Source organism: Lygodium microphyllum, chromosome 22 (genome assembly GCF_053477565.2).
Source record: "Lygodium microphyllum isolate KBCC chromosome 22, Lygodium_microphyllum_v1.1.10, whole genome shotgun sequence".
Classification (NCBI taxonomy): domain Eukaryota; kingdom Viridiplantae; phylum Streptophyta; class Polypodiopsida; order Schizaeales; family Lygodiaceae; genus Lygodium; species Lygodium microphyllum.
Genome location: NC_141156.1, coordinates 49,327,124 through 49,346,863, shown reverse-complemented (window position 1 = coordinate 49,346,863; position 19,740 = coordinate 49,327,124). Strand labels below are relative to the sequence as shown.

Below are 19,740 nucleotides of genomic sequence, written 5' to 3'. Positions count from 1 at the left end.
CAAAGCTGCTTAGAGTGGAATAGTCACAACAGATAATGCATGCACCTGCAAATGCATGCTTGCTTTTACACATGTCTTTGCAGCACATCTTGTGTATGGCATTGGTTACTTGATCTTGCAAGGGGCAAGGAGTTTCACTTGATATTGCAATGGAAAAAAAACGCTTGTGAAGCTAAGATTCTTAATATAGTATCTCCCTTTAGTAGAAGTTTGTCGAGTAAGGGAGGGAGGCTTTGTGTAGTTGTGTACTTGTGAAAATGCCAATGCAAGCAAAGGCATAAGTGCACAAGAAGAAACATGATAAAAAAATGTAGATGCTGAATGAAAGCTGCCGTAGATGAAGCATGAGCACAAGAGCAGCATTGCACAAGGTCTGTGAGTATTGGCAATGATGAGGGCCTTAGAATGAAGGAACTAAAGTGAATGACAGGCTTTGGCAGAAGTAGCTGGAGTGACCATGCCTCTATGACAGGCAGAAAACAAACTTGTAAAGTGGGCAGTTCAAATTACAATGGCTGGGCAGACGTGTGAATTTTGCTTCATTCACATTTGTTTTCCATTTGGATTACATCGAGAAAAAAGTTTGTTTGACTGATGTGGCAAGGACTCTCTAGCCATATGTACATACAAAATCATTTGTTGAGTCAAGGGCCCATATATGAGATTTGTGAATTTTTTTGTCATGTGTAAGTACTATGCACAAGTACGTTGTTAGGAAAATCAAAAGATGTGTTGGCTTGGGCATGATCTGGTCACAAAGGATGCCTTGTCTAGAGACTTCATTGCTTCTAAGAATAGATGGGTGTGGGGTGGGCTTGGCAAACAACTCCCATAGATCACAAGTGTTGAGGATGGTCTTAGCCCTCAGCTGTTGGGAACCATCTGTTTTTGAGCAATCTGTCTCCCAGAAAGGTGCTGCATGGAGGATCTACACACAACAAAACACACACCACAACCACAACGCCCCCCCACCCCCCCTGCCCTAGTGCCTCTGGCAAAAATCCCTTGCATGCATTTCCTAAGTATTGGACCATGGAAAGTGTATCTGCTTTTCTTTACTTGTTATAGGAATTGGGTGCAAAGATTGGAGCAGCCCGCCAATCGGAGTGGACAACAACCAATGTTACTTGACAGCCAACCCATGTCTGCTGGGTGAACCTAAGCCTCAATTCAAGCACACAGATGTCAAAACTGAAATCAAAGGGCAGCTCATGACTGCTTCTCATGAAAACATCAAAGAATGATGGCATTTGTGTTTATTTCGCTGATTAGTTGATCCGAAACTAGCAGTTATGTGATGGTTTTGCTTAAAAAACTCCGAAAACACCTTGGGAAAGAGTATTTTCTCTTCTTCACTTGCTGGAGAACTGCATAATAATGACTGGGCATTTGTGTTTATTTTGCTCACTAGTTGATCCAAAACTAGCAATTGTGTGATTGTTTCACATAAAAAACTCCAAAAACACCCTGGGAAAGAGTATTTGCTCTTCTTCACTTGCTGGAGAACTGCATAATAATGACTGGAGCAGCTGGTTGATTGGAGTGGACAAAGAACAGCCCAAATGCATGGTTTTGAGCTTGAGGCGTGCTGCATACAGCAAGAACTAGAATTGGGACTATATTGGAGTGACAAGCTGATCGTGCAATTATATACTTGCCTGATACAAAGAAGCTCTGCTCTGGCAGTAATTTGCACAAAAATGCATGCACCAAACAATTAGCGACCACACAACTTGGTGATGAGCTGGCTGGTGAAACACAAGCAACAAGCGCAGGCAACAATGCTGGGTGCAGAACACAGCAGTTTGCTGTTCAGGCAGTGGAGCAGACTGATGCACAGAAAGACAACACTGTTGATGTAAAGCTGAAAGGGAAAACATGACAATCTGGTGACTAAACTGATTGCTACAGCAGCATGCGGTAATCAGCACTCAGTGATGCAAGAACTGGCCAAGCAGCAGTAAGCGCATTGGATGAGCACAAACTTGTAGCCTGCCATTTTCATTCTGTCAGTCTGTCATCCCTTGGTTGTGAGCTCCGTCAGAGTCTAGTGGAGCTATTGGAGTTGATTGTCATTTGCACTCTGGTCAGTGTGCATTTTCTCTGTCAGTTAGCTTTAGGTGTGGATTTTCTTCATCTGCCAGGTGCTTGACAGTCAGAGCAGCCTCTATAGGCTGCGATCAGCCCACGACTCTTGCAATCTCCCCAGTGGATGCCACATCAGCATTTTTTGCTGCAATGGTAGTAGTCAGCCAGCATTTATGGGAGTTGGACTGCATATTTATTGCCATTTTAGGTAGGTCGGCCAATTTTGGTGATTGTTGGCTATTTATGGCCACTTGGGAGCAGAGAGATTCATTCATCTTCTGTCTTTTGCAGGTGCTGCTGGTTGGACACTCCATCTCCATCTCTGGTGCTGTCATCATTTTTCAGCCTGACCTGGTGTCCTTGTTGACACTTTGGGCTGCATGCATAGATTGATCAGTCCGTCATTGTATTCAGCATTCTTCTCCTTTTCTATCGTGTTCATGTTCCTCTTTTGTTGTGCACTCACTATCATCGCCCAAGTGAGGACATGGAGGTTTCCTTTAGAGAAGACCACCCTACTACTGAAAACAGAAAATTTCAGCTTGTTGTTTGTTGCAGAAAACACAGATTTGCTGCATTTCATAGGTGCTTTCAACAAACGCCAACCATCTATAACTGATTTCTTGCAAGTGTAGCTGATTATTCTCTCTGCTTGGGCTCTTCTACAGTCAAATATAGTAGATTTAGTGTGTTTGCAGGTCTAGGGACATGGAATATCACAGGTTCCAAGGCTTTGATGATTTAGATGAGTTGTCTATTTATACTCCCTCTAATAGGCGGTGTGATCATTGCGAAGATTTGATAGGGTTGTCTATTATACTCTCTCTAATAGGTGGGGTGATCATAGGGCTTGTCCTTTTGGCCCTAGGATGCGTATGATGGCACCTTTTGTATAGCTCATTCTGCCTTCTCTACCCAAAGAAGACCTTTTGGACGGATCAAATTACTCCCTTTGGTCTTGCAAAGTGGAGTGTATTCTTGATACCTTTGATCTTTGGGCTTTTGTCACTATTGCTAGTAGTCATGTTTGTCATGCCTTGTTATCTCCTGCTTGTGAGTCTCAGTTTGAGTCAGATGAGGACTTTAGGAGCTTTGACGTGTCTATCACTTGTTTTGATGGAGGAGGTAGTTGATTCTAGAGCACTCAATTTATTGCCTTTTAGTGTATTTTCTCCTCCAGTTGGGGTTTTGTCTACATTTCTTGGGCAGTTATTGCTTTCCACAGTCTATTACCTACACCTGCTGGACATTGTCATTGTCATTTGGGATTTTTTGAGGATCACCTCTATTTTTCTGGCATTTTATTTGTCATTGATCAACATTTATTATTGGTCAGCCAACATTTATGGCCTCCCCAAATGAGCCATATTTGGGAATTTTTGGCTATTTATAGCCAACCTTCCCACTTGGCAAACACACACAGTCTTCCCTTTGCAGGTGCACACTCCAATGCGCTTGGTGCTGCCATCGTCATCAGTCTAATCCGATGCCCTCACTGACGCTTTGGGCTACATGCAGGGACTGATTAGTCCATCATCATTGTATCAGCATTCTTCTTCAATGAGTGTAGTATTCTTCCTTCATCCTCTCTCTCTCTCTCTCTCTCTCTCTCTCTCTCTCTCTGCGTGCTTCTCTTTGTGTTTGTATTTCTCTTCTGTTGTGCACTCTTACATGGTATCAGAGCATGGTATTATTGTCTGAGAGAGATGGAGAGTCCCTGATTCTTGCAAAGGAGGGCATCCACATTTACGTCTTGTTAAAAATGTAGCTTTCTTCTTGAAGGCGACAACTTCTTTGTGCAAACGATTATATTTCTTCCCCAAATGGATCCTCTACATCGACTTCCTTGTGATCCTGTAATTGTTTTCTCTTGTTTTGGTCTGTCTACCACCAAAACACAAACTTCTTGTGGGTGTCTTATAGGATTTTGAAAATGTCTTACCACCATTTTCGCAGATTTGATGATACAAACGAGGAGCATTCTATGCAGTCCTTCGAATGGTGGCAAGATTATCGCGCAGATCATGAAGAACCGAGGTCACCTAGCCCATTTGTTCAGGAACTCTCTCCTCCCCGTTCTCTCCATGTCTCACAAAAGCCTTGTTCTGTTGACCTTTGAAACCAACCTTTCTTCTCGGATAGGGCGGTTTAACCTGATTAAGCACTTAATTACAGCAATTAGCAAATGAACATAAACTGAAATGCTCACTTACCTTCATAAACTTGGACAATGGACACCCTGTTGGCCCCAAAAATGGCGCCCCTTTCGGTATTTCTTTAATTTCAATTGTTGATGGATAAATTACAAGCCGAGATTTCACGATCTCCTTGGCTGATTCAAAAGCCCCTTGCTGTTCCAATAATCAGCAAAGCATTTGGGTAAATTGCCCCTTGATTTTCACCCAGGACTTGCTCTAATGGAACCCCAACTGGTCAAATGCTGCCCCAAATTCACAATAAATGGGCTGGCATCTAAAATCCTCACAATTCCACGAATTTCCGGTGCTGATTTCAATGCACAATGCCTTTGACTGATGGCACGGGTCCCAAGGTGATTGTTAAACCCTAATTACTGTTGTAATTTAGGGTTTACAGTAGTAAACTCTCTACTATTCACCGAATTTGGTTGTACTCTGCTACCAATGGCCGAGAATTATTGAGAATGCTTGAGCAGACTGGAGAAGATGAGAGAATGCTGTAGAGAGAGAGAAAATCAGCTGAAATGTATCTTTTGATTCGTAGCTTTGATGACAAATCTGATGGCACCAACAGCTTCAAAAGGGGGGTAAAACACTAGCTCGGCCGGCGAGCCCTCCTCTTCTACCGCTGCCTCTCTTGAGGCGGAAGAGAAATCCTGCTGCCCCCTATCCTGTCGCGGCACGCGATCAGTCGTCGTCGCCTCTCAGAGTCAAATCTGATCACCTCCTCTCCCTCTACCAAGCTCCGAACAGCTGCAATTCCACTTCCACCACCCTCCAACAGCCTTCTTCCTAGTTGCATGGGAAAGTTTTGCCAAGTAGCAGCCTTCCTAATGCATTTTCAGCCATTAAATTAATTTTTTAGAATTAATTAATTCTAAAAATTAATTTCAGCCCTTTTGACCCTACCCAAAATTAAACATGCCCATCTGTAATGAAATTGGCTAGGCCATTTGCAACTTGGAGTGGTTCCCAACCTCTGTTGACCCTTAGACTAGCATTAATTAATTAATTAATGCTAGTCCCTAGTGTCATCACTAACACTTAATGGCCAAACAATTGTCCTAGGTTCCAACCTGGCACCAACTGACCACCAAAACCCAGTTGGCATAACTTAACACAACTTTTGCCTTTAGCACCCACTGCATCCTCGGGGTCCTTGGCCCGTTCCCATGAAATAACTGCCATGTGCATCACATGCTAAACAACCTTGCACATTTGATTAATAACTTAATCAATACTAGCAAGACTAAAGCATCTCAAAATTTCACGTCCCCATGACAGACCTCCCCCTTGAAAATCTTGCAATCGTCCTCCATTGCACTGCATTGGGCCAAAGGAAAAGTATATTGCACTGGAATTTCAATTTGGTATGATAGTCATCACAATATTGGCCATTGTTGTCGAACCGTTGCATATGCGCAAAACTTATTGAAAATTTCCAGCCAGCAAAACATAATAGAAAACTGAAAAACAGTTCAAAACTGTTGCTAGAATCCATTGGATGCATCCATAACTCATGTTTCTCAACCATTCTGACTTCAAAACCACAGTAAAGCATATTCTCAGCATAAACCATGGCTGAAACTATCAATGACATCCGTTTACATGTGGCTGTCCATGGAATCAGCTGTAAACCATTAAAAACTGAGCATGACCTGATCATAAACTGATCATGGACTGATATGAGAACTGATCACAAATGGCTGCAAATGTCACTCGAAACTGATCACAAGCTGATGGTAAAAAAAAACTGATCAGAAATTGATGCAAAAACTGAGCTGAAACTAATCAGAAATTGATCTCAAAACCGAGGCAAAAACTTATGCCAAAGTCGTCCAAAAACTCATGCATAAGTATAGTCTCAGAGCCGCGGTGACAACCATACTCATATACATGTATCTCACAGTGACTAGTACACCGAGTAGTGACCTCATGGCAGACATATTGTCAGCACAGTACCTTGGATGCATGTTGAATACATCCGAGATCCACTACATACGAGAGCTGTCCAAAACCGGTGGAGTGAAAGTGCTACCTTCCCCTCGAGTATCAGGCAATGCTCCGGACCCCCGCTCTGCTGAACGTGAGTAAGCCCGATCCAAAGTCGGCTCTAATTGGAAGGCATCGAGATAAAGTTGCAACAACTGAGAATGGTTTGCCAAGTCATCCTCTTCCATCCATTTTGCATCCATTGGTGAATAGTTTTGAAACTTCACCAAATATCTTCTGGAAACTTTATATTTGACCTTTCTTTCCTTATGTGCCAAAATCTGCTCGGGTACCAAGATCTCATCTAGTTCGTCACCCTCTGGCTGAATTTCAATAAATACATCTTTTGGCACATTACCACGAAAAGGTCTCAACAAACTGACATGAAAGGCATTGTATATCCGCCAATGTGGAGGTTCCCCTCGAGTATCAGGCAATGCTCCGGACCCCCGCTCTGCTGAACGTGAGTAAGCCCGATCCAAAGTCGGCTCTAACTGGAAGGCATCGAGATAAAGTTGCAACAACTGAGAATGGTTTGCCAAGTCATCCTCTTCCATCCATTTTGCATCCATTGGTGAATAGTTTTGAAACTTCACCAAATATCTTCTGGAAACTTTATATTTGACCTTTCTTTCCTTATGTGCCAAAATCTGCTCGGGTACCAAGATCTCATCTAGTTCGTCACCCTCTGGCTGAATTTCAATAAATACATCTTTTGGCACATTACCACGAAAAGGTCTCAACAAACTGACATGAAAGGCATTGTGTATCCGCCAATGTGGAGGTAATTTCAGCTGATATGTAACATTGCTGATATTTTCCAACACTTGAAAGGGCCCATAGTATCTCATGCTTAACTTCGGATACAACCTCTCTCTTCCCTTCATCTTTTTCAGCCTCGCCTTTTTGAAACGCAGCAATACATAATCGCCCTCTACAAACTGCAAAGCACGTCTATGGTGATCAGCTGTCCGCTTTTGCTTGTCCTGTGATCTCTGAAGTGCATACTTTATTTTTGCATAGGCTACATCCAAGCTTTCCACATAGCGATCAGCCTCAAAGATCTTATCCTTAGTGTGCAAAATAGGTGGAACCTTCTTGCCACCCTCAACCACCTCAAATGAAGCCTTGCCAGTGGAACTATGCACCGTATTATTGTATGCAAACTCAACCAATGGCAAATACTGCTCCCACTATGTCTTGTGGTCTGAAACATAGCACCTCAAAAGATCCAACACTGTGGAATTTGCTTCCTCAGACTGACCATTTGTCTGCGGATGGAAGGATGATGAGAATTTCAGCGTGGTACCCATATTCTCAAACAACCCCTTCTAGAATAGATTGGTCATCCGAGGGTCTCGATCATCGATGATCAACTTAGGCATACCATGATACTTGAAAATGTGTTGCATAAATAATCGTGCCATATGATCAACCTTTATCTTCTTCCTCACCGGAATGAAATGGGCTTGTTTGCTAAACCTGCAAATAATAGTCCATATCCTATCATTCCTTGTAGGTGTCCTAGGAAGCTCAAAGATAAAGTCCATACCAATGCTCTGCCAAGGCCTATCTTGAATAGGCAAGGCCTGCAACAAGCCCGGCATCTTTTGCCTATCATGCTTTACCTTCTGACATATGATGCATGCCCTAACATACTGCTCTGCATCATGCCTCGAAGCTGGCCAATAAAAGAAATGCTCCACTGCCTTGACTGTGGCATCAATACCTCTATGTCCTGCATACGAAGGAGAATACTTGAGCATAGACTGGAGGAGATGAGAGAATGCTGTAGAGAGAGAAAATCAGCTGAAATGTATCTTTTGATTCGTAGCTCTGATGACAAATCTGATGGCACCAACAGCTTCAAAAGGAAGATAAAACACCAGCTCGGCCGGCGAGCCCTCCTTTTCTACTGCCGCCTCTCTTGAGGTGGAAGAGAAATCCTGCTGCCCCCTGTTCTATCGCGGCGCGCGATTAGTCGTCGTCGCCTCTCAGAGTCAAATTTGATCGCCTCCTCTCCCTTTATCAATCTCCGAACGGCTGCAATTCCACTTTCACCATCCTCCCCAACAGCCTTCTTCCTAGTTGCATGGGAAAGTTTTGCCAAGTGGTAGCCTTCTTGATGCATTTTCAGTCATTAAATTAATTTTTCAGAATTAATTAGTTCTGAAAATTAATTTCAACCCTTTTGACCCTGTCCAAAATTAAACATGCCCATCTGTAATGAAATTGGCTAGGCCATTTGCAACTTGGAGTGGTTCCCATCCTCTGTTGACCCTTAGACTAGCATTAATTAATTAATTAATGCTAGTCCCTAGTGTCACCACTGACACTTAATGGCCAAACAATTGTCCTAGGGTCCAACCTGGCACCAACTAACCACCAAAACCTAGTTGGCATAACTCAACACAACTTTTGCCTTTAGCACCCATTGCATCCTCGGAGTCCTTGGCCCATTCCCATGAAATAACTGCCATGTGCATCACATGTGCTAAACAACCTTGCACATTTGATTAATAACTTAATCAATTGTTACTAGCAAGACTAAAGCATCTCAAAATTTCAGTATATTGCTCTTTCATGGCATCCAACTCAGTGTGATAAACCATAGTGACGGCTGAAATTTGTGGCTTATGTGATAGTGCATTAGCCACAACATTCTTTTTACCATCAATGTGTACAATCTGAAAATGAAACATAGAGAGAAAATTTGACCATCTCATATGCTTCTTTGACAACTTTGTTTGCGTCAGAAAGTACCTCAAAGTCTGATGGTCTGTCTGCACTGTAAAATCAGCCCCCAACAAATAATGTTTCCACGTAGACAGTGTATGAATTAGAGCCAAGAGCTCTTTCTCATAAACCTGTAAATTCCTCTCTACACCGTGGAGAATTTGGCTCTCATAAGCCACAACTTGGCTATCTTACATAAGGACAGCCCCAATGCTGTTACCACATGCATTACACTGAACCACAAATGACTTCCTTAGATCAGGCAACACAAGCACAGGATCTGAAGTCATTTTTTCCTTCAACTTTTCAAATGCTGAAATTTCCACTGCCGTCCATCTAAATGGCACATCTTTCTTTTGCAAAGCATGCAATGGAGATGCAATTTCAGTAAACCCGTATACATACTTCCTATAGTAAGAACATAAACCCAAGAAGCTGCGGATCTCATGAACATTCTTCAAAGCTGGCCATGAACGTATTGCTTCAACCTTAGCAGGGTCCATACGAATACTATTAGCCGATGCAATATGTCCCAAGAAGTGGATTTCATGCAAAAAGAATTCACTCTTCTTGTCATTGATAACCAGTCTATGCTTACGTAGCTCATTGAAAACAATGTCCAAGTGCTTTCTATGCTCCGTCTCATTCTTTGAATAGACAATCATGTCATCAAAGAAAGTATCCACAAATGCTCTATGTGGTCGAAAGATGCGATCCATCATCCGATTAAAAGTGGTAGGAGCATTTGCAAGTTCAAAAGGCATGATAAGAAATTCATATAACCCAAAAGATAACTTGAAAGCTGTCTTAGGCACATCCTCCAGTCTAATGCGTATCTGATGATACCCACTTTTCAAATCTATATGGCTGAATATTGCTGCCCCCTGCAATCTATCCATAACATCATCGATCCGAGAGATCGGAAAGCGGTTCTTTATCGTGATCTTGTTCAAAGCACGATAGTCAATGCACATACGCCATGAACCATCCTTTTTCTGTACCAAAAGCATTGGAGAACAGAAAGGAGATGAGCTAGGCTGAATGAGCCCTTTTTCTAATAGCTCATTTACTTGACTCATAATCTCTTCCTGTTGGATTGCACTGACTCTATAGGGTGGTTTATTAGGAGGGCTATTTCTAGGGATAAGGTCTATGCCATGATCTTTGGGTCTTTCAGGTGGTAGCTACCATGGAAGTGACTGAGAGAAGCAATTAGCATACATTTTCAGAAATGATATGCGATCTTTCTCTAATTTAGACATATTCCCAACATTCTCACTATCATCCTTATTCTTAGCAAAAACTAAATACGCTGCTGAAAGATGATTTTTCATTACTTTAGAAATAGCAGCTATAGATACAACAAGGACAGATTCCCCTTTCAACTTTACATCAAGTGTGAGTGTCTTTCCCTTATGTTGAATAGTGATCTCTTTTGCATATGAATCAATCACTGCATGCATACGGTGGCACCGTGGCATACCAAGCAACACATCACAACCCTCAAGCGGAGCAATGTAAAACTCTTCGCTGTTCACATATCCCTATATGTGCAACTGAAGCTTTCCAATGAGTGGTGTGACAGGTTCTGCATGACCCTTACATGCCATTCCAACTTCCCCCATGGCTCCCATCTCATCCTCTTTGATGCCTAGACGGGCTGCCATGTTAGTAGAGATGAAGTTGGTTCGTGCACCATTATCAAAGAAGATCAATGCATGCTGATTCCTAATTTTGCCCCATGCTCTACACAACTCAGTAGCATCATCATTGGGCTGATTACTAACAACATCGGGTACCAATCCCACTGATGTTTTGGGCCTTTTATCCTTAGGATCTCCTTGATTTTCTGATTTTGCAGCTTGCTGCCTATTGGGACAGTTCTTTGCAATATGACCCTCCTATTCACAAATAAAGCATTTATTTGCAGCCATCAATTCCCTACGTTGTGCCAATGTTTTCGAGCCCTTTCTTTGCTGTTTTGGCCTCTTTTCAGGCTGGTTTTCAAATATGTCCCTTTTCTCAGCCTTAAACAACTTTTTATTCGGCTTCTCCCCGCTCTCTTGGAAGCCCGAATCCTTTCCACGCAGCAAAGCATCGACTGTAGCAGCAGTCTCTATGAGCTGAAACATGCTAGATATGGTGGATTTTATGCAAAAATCCTTGATTCCTTTGGGCAACCCGCATACATATTTTTTCACTTGCTTATGAAGGGGTACGGCACAATAAGAAGTGACGGGCAGCAATGCATCCCTAAACTTCTTATTGTATTGCTCTAAATTCTTACATTCCTTTGCATCAAGCTTATTCCCGCTGTCATGATGTCCACCTCAAAGGTACTAGTTAACCAATTCGATGCAAACATTTTCTTGAATTGTACCCATGTTGACGGTGCTCTACCTTGCATCAAGAGCGTGGACCACCACTGCAATGCATTCCCCTTCAAGAAAGTGGCTGCCTTTCGAATCTTAGAGGATTCGGTGAAGTTTTCCCCTGAATAGACTGCATCAAACTGCTGAATGAAGGTCAAAGCTTTCAGCCTATCTTGTGTACTAGTGAAGGACTCAAACTTTACTGTTTTTCCACCCTCATCATAGTCCTTTGCTTCCCCTTTGGGAGTCAAGTTGTCATAGACTGGCTGCTGCAAAAAGGGTGCATTTGCTGTATTTACATCATGACCAAGCCCAAATGAAGCATTTGGGATGACCAACAGTTATTCCTTGAGCCCCATAAGCATTCAGGGGTGCAAATGCATTGCCAAATATTCCACTTTGTGCCCCAGGTATCAAGCCAATGCTACCATACATAGGGTTTTGCACATTTCTAGCCATACCCGAATACAATGGGCCTTGCACACCATGCATTGGCTGCTGTATACCATAGGGATTTGTGCCATGCATTCCCATATGCGGCCCTTGGCCAACCATTGCATGAAAAATCGTACTACCACCAAAGTATCCTAGCTGCCCCATCATAGCATGCATGCCCGGCTGTCCAAAATCCATTGGATTGGCACTTCCATAATGGCCTTGCATTTGCATTCCTTGCCCCATAGGTACCAACTGTTTAGCTTCATTGGCCTCTTTAGGAGCTTCAAGTGAAGGATTTGGCACTACCTTCGGTGCACCTTGTTGTCCCGAAGGTGTAGAAGTTGACTTCTTCTTCTTGCCCTTGCTGTCATTCTTTGGAGCATTCAAAAATCGGGTGAATTGAGGATCCTTTGCCAATTCAGCAAAGAGATTTGCTGCTGTCCTCATCCGATTCTTGAACTGGTCATCAAATTCCTCTTCATTTTGCCGGTCATCTACCTCAAGACAGCTTGAAGGCCCTGCATCTTGCCCAACAGCAACATTTTCAGCTTGTTTTCCATCATGAGAGCCTTGTCCAAGATTAGGCATTGCATTTTCTTCATTCCCATGAGAATGTCCATACAGAGAGGCATCATCACTGCTTGATTCCATCTCACTGTATGAAGACATGTTGCTGTAATTTCTCAGCTGAGCACAAAAATCAGCACTAGCACAAAGCTTTGGCTTGCAATCAGGTGCCTCGGGCTCACCAAATCAAGAGATTGAGTGATTATCTTGGCAATTGAACCATGAAACCAGCCTTCCTTCTTGGATAGGGTGGTTTAACCTGATTAAGCACTTAATTACAGCAATTAGCAAATGAACATAAACTGAAATGCTCACTTAGCTTCATAAACTTGGATAGTGGACACCTTGTTGGCCCCAAAACTGGTGCCCCTTTCGGTATTTCTTTAATTTCAATTGTTGATGGATAAATTACAAGCTGAGATTTCACGATCTCCTTGGCTGATTCAAAAGCCCCTTGCTGTTCCAATAATCAGCAAAGCATTTGGGCAAATTGCTCCTTGATTTTTGCCCAGGACTTGCTCTAATGGAACCCCAATTAGTCAAATGTTGCTCCAAATTCACAATAGATGGGCTGGCATCTGAAATCCTCACAATTCCACGAATTTCCGGTGCTGATTTCAGTGCGCAATGCCTTTGACTAATGGCATGGGTCCCAAGGTGACTGCTAAACCCTAATTACTGCTGTAATTTAGGGTTTACAGCAGTAAACTCTCTGCTGTCCACCAAATTTAGCTGTACTCTGCTACCAATGGCTGAGAATTACTGAGAATGCTTGAGCATAGATTGGAGGAGATGAGAAAATGCTGTAGAGAGAGAGAAAATTAGTTGAAATGTATCTTTTGATTCGTAGCTCTGATGACAAATTTGATGGCACCAACAGCTTCAAAAGGGGGGTAAAACGGTAGCTCGGCTGGCAAGCTCTCCTCTTCTACCGCCGCCTCTCTTGAGGCGGAAGAGAAATCCTGTTGCCCCCTATCCTGTCGTGGCACGCGATCAGTCGTCGTCGCCTCTTAGAGTCAAATCTGATTGCCTCCTCTCCCTTTACCAAGCTTCGAACGGCTGCAATTCCACTTCCACCACCCTCCAACAGCCTTCTTCCTAGTTGCATGGGAAAGTTTTGCCAAGTGGCAGCCTTCCTAATGCATTTTCAGCCATTAAATTATTTTTTCAGAATTAATTAATTCTAAAAATTAATTTCAGCCCTTTTGACCCTGCCCAAAATTAAACATGCCCATCTGTAATGAAATTGGCTAGGCCATTTGCAACTTAGAGTGGTTCCCAACCTCTGTTGACCCTTAGACTAGTATTAATTAATTAATTAATGCTAGTCCCTAGTGTCATCACTGACACTTAATGGCCAAACAACTGTCCTAGGGTCTAACCTGGCACCAACTGACCACCAAAACTCAGTTGGCATAACTTAACACAACTTTTGCCTTTAGTACCCACTGCATCCTCAGGGTCCTTGGCCTGTTCCTCCTATAAGTTGAATGCACTAAAATGCCTCTCTCCAGCCTCTAAAGATGTTTTTCAGTCTTGCTTGGGCATATTGAAAATTAATTTAATAATTATTTGGATGTCCAAAAAACTAATCTCACTGGCCAATAATTAAATTGGCTAGGCAACTTTCATTTCCAAGTGTCTTTGCACCATCTTTAGCCATAATATTGGCATTAGATACCATTAAACAACACTTCTCTAGTGTCACCAAAACTAACACTTATAACCAAATAAATGACCTAGGCCAACAACTAGTGTTACCCACCCTATTTCCTGTCCATTGGAGGATCCCATCGTTGGATCATTGATGGATTGTGTGGCCTTATTGGATTGGCTCAACTCTAGAGCCCGATCTTTCCTCTTTATGAGCTTATAGGATTCTGTCCTAGTTATGTGCACTGGTTGCAAAAAGCAGCAGAAGTGTGGACAAAGCTTGCTTCTTTGTAGCATCAGAAGACATCTGCCTACTAGATTATTGCCGAGAAGAAATTACGGATGCTGCTTGTTGATGATTCTCCTTCCATGAAGGATCATATTAATAGGTTGGAGGATATGAGGGATGAACTTGCATTCCTTGGTAGGATTATCTCTTCAAAGGATATGGCTATGATTCTTTTGACTTAGCTACCATCTCCTTGGTTTGATGTCTTCTACACCAACCTTCTTGCATCTGGGACTTGTGAAAAGCTTCTATGGGAGGAGGTTGCCCCGCTTATTTTGGAGCATGACGAGTGCGCCAAAGAGTTTGCTAGTGGATCCACCTCCACTAAAGCTTTTGTTGCAGGTTCGAGCGGGGGGAAGCAGAAGAAAGGGAAGTCGAAGGCTAAAAGACAGGAGAGTTCTTTAGGCTCTAACTCCAACTCGGAGAAGCCTACATGCCCATACTGTGGGAAGGGGACACATCAGAGGAGAAATGTTGGAAGAAGTATCCTCACCTTCATCCGAGAGCGAAGGATGGCGCTAAACATCTGAGCCTTCTACCTCTTCTCTAGTGGTTATCCACACGCTGATGTAGTTTGGGCTATGGTATATATATTTCTTTTATTTTCTTTCTTGATACGGGGATCAAGGTGCTTGTATGTTTGTATATCATGAATCTATCAATCACATGTGTGAGTAGGTCATGCTGAATTTTGGTTAGGATATGGTTTTCTTGGGGTGGTCTTTTGTGTTGTGGACAAGTTGAACTTTGATAAGATCTTATTTGTTTTTTGTTTTGTTGTTTTGTAGGTCTCCTTTGTGTCTATTTGTGTGGTGTGTGTGTTTTGTTCGTATCCGAATGGCACTTTGGGGATACCAAATGCAGCCATCCTACGATAGATAGATATGCTCACTTGCGAGTGTGTGCAAGTGTATGGTGTGTGTGGGTGGCATTCTTGATAACGGTGTACTAGGGTGCAGAATTCACTTGTAGGTAGCTAACATGTGGAACTTTTTCCATGGAACTGAAAAAGCAAATGTGCTTGGAACACAAATGGAAGATCCTAATCCCAGTGTGCTTGATGCAAATGTGAAATCTAATCTTAAGCTATTGAAAGAAAAAGAAAGAGAATCTAAGTTAGGAACATGAGAGGGAGGTAATTGCAAGTGATTAACACTGACAACATGTTCATATGAAATAGAAGGTTTTGATCAAATATACTTGTAGTCGTAAATCTGTCTCTAAAGCCTTCTATATCGAAATTAACATACTCATACCAGTCATAATTTGGATCTTGCACACAGAAGGGCAAGAAAGAAGGGTTTTGTTTCATATAACTCAAAGGGATTATATGAACTTGACACCAGTCTTGGCTATGATGAAGACAATGGCTCGCAAGGTATCCTGAATGTAGTATGTCTTCTTTTAGTGGAGAGTTGGCCAGCCTCACCATTACACTCTAAGTGATGCTTGTGGTTCAAAGAAACGAGAGAGTGGCTAGGATATCTGATACCAATGCGAAGATATGCTAGGGTTTGCATTGAGAAAACATAGAATGTATGAACATTCTTAAGAACAAGATAACTCTGAAGAAAATGAATGAATGTCTATGTAGCATACTCAAAAGGCAGATCTGTCCAACAGCCGCTGGCTCTCCTAGGAGCTAGTTGAGGGGGAAGTCAGAGTGTGACATCCACTAAAGATAGATCCCAAGTGCAGTAACCACTAGTCAGAGCTGAGCAGAGTGGGTAGCGCCAACATAAATGCAGTGGAAACCTCCAGGAGTTGGGTGACAGTAGTAGAACGTGGGCCAAACCCCATACGCAGCTGTCTAGTAATGGATCTGATCAGGGTGGCAGCTGGAGAGGCTAGAACAGGGGTTGACACAATTGAGGAGTTTGTCCTGAGTGTGTAAAAGGTGACCAGCAGCCTCGCGATAGCAAAAATCAGCAAAATGCAGGAGCTGACAGGTCGTGGGTGCTGGCCAGATGCTGGGTGTCAGCTGGTAGCAGCAAAACACAGCAGAATTAATCCTCTAGAGGACTGGCAGCAGTTGGAAATGGGGCGCCTACAGGACAGGTGGCAGCAGTGAAGGGGCTGGCAGCCATTGGAAGGTATAGACTGAGTGGAGGTGCTGGAATCAAATGGCTAAGATGCTAGGTGACTGAGCACACCATCTATTTATAGATGAGGATCCAACCGAACTGTGGGAGTTTGCTTACTCTTTCTGACATTTAGTTATAGTTTTGGGGCTGTTTAAATGAGCGAAATAAGCATATTATTAGGGCTCTGCTAATTGAAAAAGGTTTAATATAAAATGCTTCTTCTTTAACTCAGTAGAACCCTCTATACTCTACTGAACCTGAATGAGCCCGATCCAAAGTTGGCTCCAACTGAAACACATCAAGGTAGAGTACAAGACTGAGGATGATCTGCTAGGTCACCCCCTTCCATCCATTTGTATGCATATGTGAAACACTTGTGAAATTTCACCAAGTAGTGCATGGAAAATTTACCTTTAACTTGTCCTAAAGCCCACACTAGTTTCTAGTCCTTTTACCCTTGAGATCATCTAGAGTCTAGATCCTTAGAACTTTCACATTGTTGCAAAAATGGTACATTTGCTGCAATTCGAGGTTGACTAGCATTGAACATTGCAACTAGTTGACCAGCCCCAATCCCCTGTGTACTAAACATACTAGGAGAGCTAAATGCTTTGCTGAACATTCCTATTAGCATATTGGGGACCACTCCAATGTGATTGTATATGGGAATTTGCATTCCACTGGCCATTCCTAGATACTTTTGTTCATGCATTCCTTGTTGCATACTAGACACGTTTGTGCCATGTATACCAAGAGAAGTAGTACCATGACCAGCCATAGCATGAAAAACAAATCCTCCACTAGAGTATCCCAAATGTCCCACATTTGGATGCATGTCTCTATATAACCCTATCCTATTTCATCTCCTACATTGTTTTAGAAAGGCTATTATCTTGCATTCTATAACGTCCATGAGTACTTTTGCTTATATAGTGTGGTGAAAATTTTGTTCTAATTTGATTCAATCATGTAATCATCATGCCCAAGATTTTTAGTTCTAAAAAAGTTCATTAATCCGGCTGGTCTCTCCTTACCACGATTCAAGTTTGATCCAACTTGAAACGGCCAATTTCTGACAGTTGGTATTAGAGTTATAGTTCAGACCTTATGATTTGTCATTACAGCCCCATGAGCTCTTCATTGTAATTCAAGCTTTTTATTGCTTAACTCTGGACCGTTATGCATTTCTGGTTTTCCTCTTCTTGTATGCACAAACTTTGGACCTGATCCTGTTGAAGGATCAATATAGACATCAAGGGCTATGCTGAGCTCAATGTAGTATTTCTAAAGCTCTGCCGCTGCTGATTTGTGGAAGAATCAGATTTATTCTTACAGAGGTGATGTTTCCAAAACTCTCATAGGGGAAGCTTAAGGACATCTAAAAACCTGCATACTAGACCATTGTGTCAAATCTGAATAAGAAGAGTATTAGCTCTGCACGAATTGATGTGGAGAACACATTGACAGCTGCTAGAAATTAAACTTATGACTTGCATGTACATTGTTAGCACCACCTCTATCAGAGAATGGAAATTTCGCAGTAGTGTGGCCAGCTTATATTATGGTGGTTGCCTGTATATATCAACTTGAAGCCATATCCTTAATATGGCTTGTGGAGAGAGATTTGGCAACACACAGTATTTTTACTTGAGTAGCTTACTTTACTAAAAAGACACCCAAAGGGACCTCATCAGAAACTACTTACAAAAGGGAGCTGCTAAAGACAAAAAACCTAAGAGATGTAACTTTTGTTGAATTAAACTACTGCTTAAAGATCGTAATCCACATTGGGCCTGTTTATCTTGAAGCTTGTTTTTGGACCGCATATTTAGTGCAAATCAAATTTTTACAATGAGGGAGTACAATTCTTTTTTTCTTGTAAAGATGGATATGACTGATTACATTACTTACAACTAAATACAGCAGGAGCCATTTAAAATCCTCTCAAGAGAAAGAGAGACAAAAATGGTTCTCAAAACAAGTCGATTGGAAATCGAGTGACTCTGGAAAACATGCTTATGAGTAATGCACGCATTTCATAGGACACGAGTGCTGGTTTGATTAGCAGTGTCAGCTGGACAGAAGCAACATTTTGCAAGGTGCAGAGCCAACCAAGGCTCAAGCTACACAATACATGTTATTCATCAGTGTGTTTACTTTTTATGAGAAAACGATATTTTTGCTTTTTTGCTTTACCTGTCTGTAAATTGGTTTTTTAATCACTATCTTATTGATAAATCCGCTCAGGACCTTACTTCAGCTTTTGATTTCCCTTCATGACAGCCCAAATGGTGAATCTGTACAGTACACTGCTCCTGTACCAGCTCAACGCAATCTGTTACCACCCCCATTTCCATATCCTCAGCAACCTTTAGCAGCAAGTGAGGTGCACGTGGCTGCAAGGTCAAGTTCTTCCATGTCAAGGACAAGTTCTTGGACCTCCAGTTCTGGCCTATAATCCTGAACAGGAAGTTAAGTGGTAAAAAGGTTTCGTAAGGAAGGTGCTTTCAGTGAAGGGTAATAACTTGCTATACTGTTTCCACATTTTTTTTCTTGGCTCCAAGACTAGACCATCCATCAAGCTCTTCTATGTCTGCATCTTCATTCTTTTCCTTATTGGTTCTCTTTTCCAATGTGCGTTGTAGATCTGTTCATAAAGGTAACAGCTTTTCAATATGTAACTTGTGAGTGAGGAATATTTTTTGATTGCTTTGTACCAAGTATTAAAAATTACAAGACTGGCAATTCTGTTTATTATCTGCACAGTCTCTAATAAAGCAATCATAATTCATGCCCTGTTCTAGAAACTGTGTAATCAGTTTCCAAAACTGTCCACTTCATAAATTGTAGCCTTATAGTTCATCCATAAACTGAAGAGGACTGATGCTGTGGAATTGACTTCATTCATTGGCCTCCAGAGGGGTGTTTTCTGATGGGTGACAGGAACTCTGCCAATACAAGTTTAAAAAGGAAGAATCGTTCAAAAGTGTCATTTTGAAAGAGTGAAATTGTGTAGAATGGTGAAATGGCTCATATGAATGGCGTTTATAAGAAAAATTGAACGTGTGACATCATAGAACTCTGGGTCAGCATTTGATTTTGTTTGCCACAAGATCTTACACATCGCGACAAATTCATGAGAATACCCAAAGTGGGTGAGGAATAGCATGCAATCAGGTAGTCTCTCTAAATAGACAGTGGGAATGACCTTGGACCTCGTAAAAAGCTGGGTAGTGGCACATATAATATTCCTTTGTCCTTGGTGCTAACTGATATTTGCTATATGCACTCCTTTGGTGGGATGGATTTGTATCTGCCAGTAG

The 19,740-nt window shown here is 42.1% G+C and overlaps 1 protein-coding gene across 2 annotated transcripts in view; it reads left to right on the top strand.

Moving 5' to 3' along the window:
* The window catches only part of LOC148017129 (small GTPase LIP1-like), a 38,071-nt gene extending 18,982 nt beyond the window's left edge, over positions 1–19,089 (top strand). For both annotated transcript variants that reach the window (XM_087662442.1, XM_087662443.1), the window contains exon 8: positions 18,701–19,089. In XM_087662442.1, the coding sequence (XP_087518568.1) occupies positions 18,701–18,875 (175 nt within the window). In that variant the 3' untranslated portion in view covers positions 18,876–19,089. The remainder of the gene's footprint in view (positions 1–18,700) is intronic.
* The last annotated feature ends 651 nt before the right edge of the window (positions 19,090–19,740 follow it).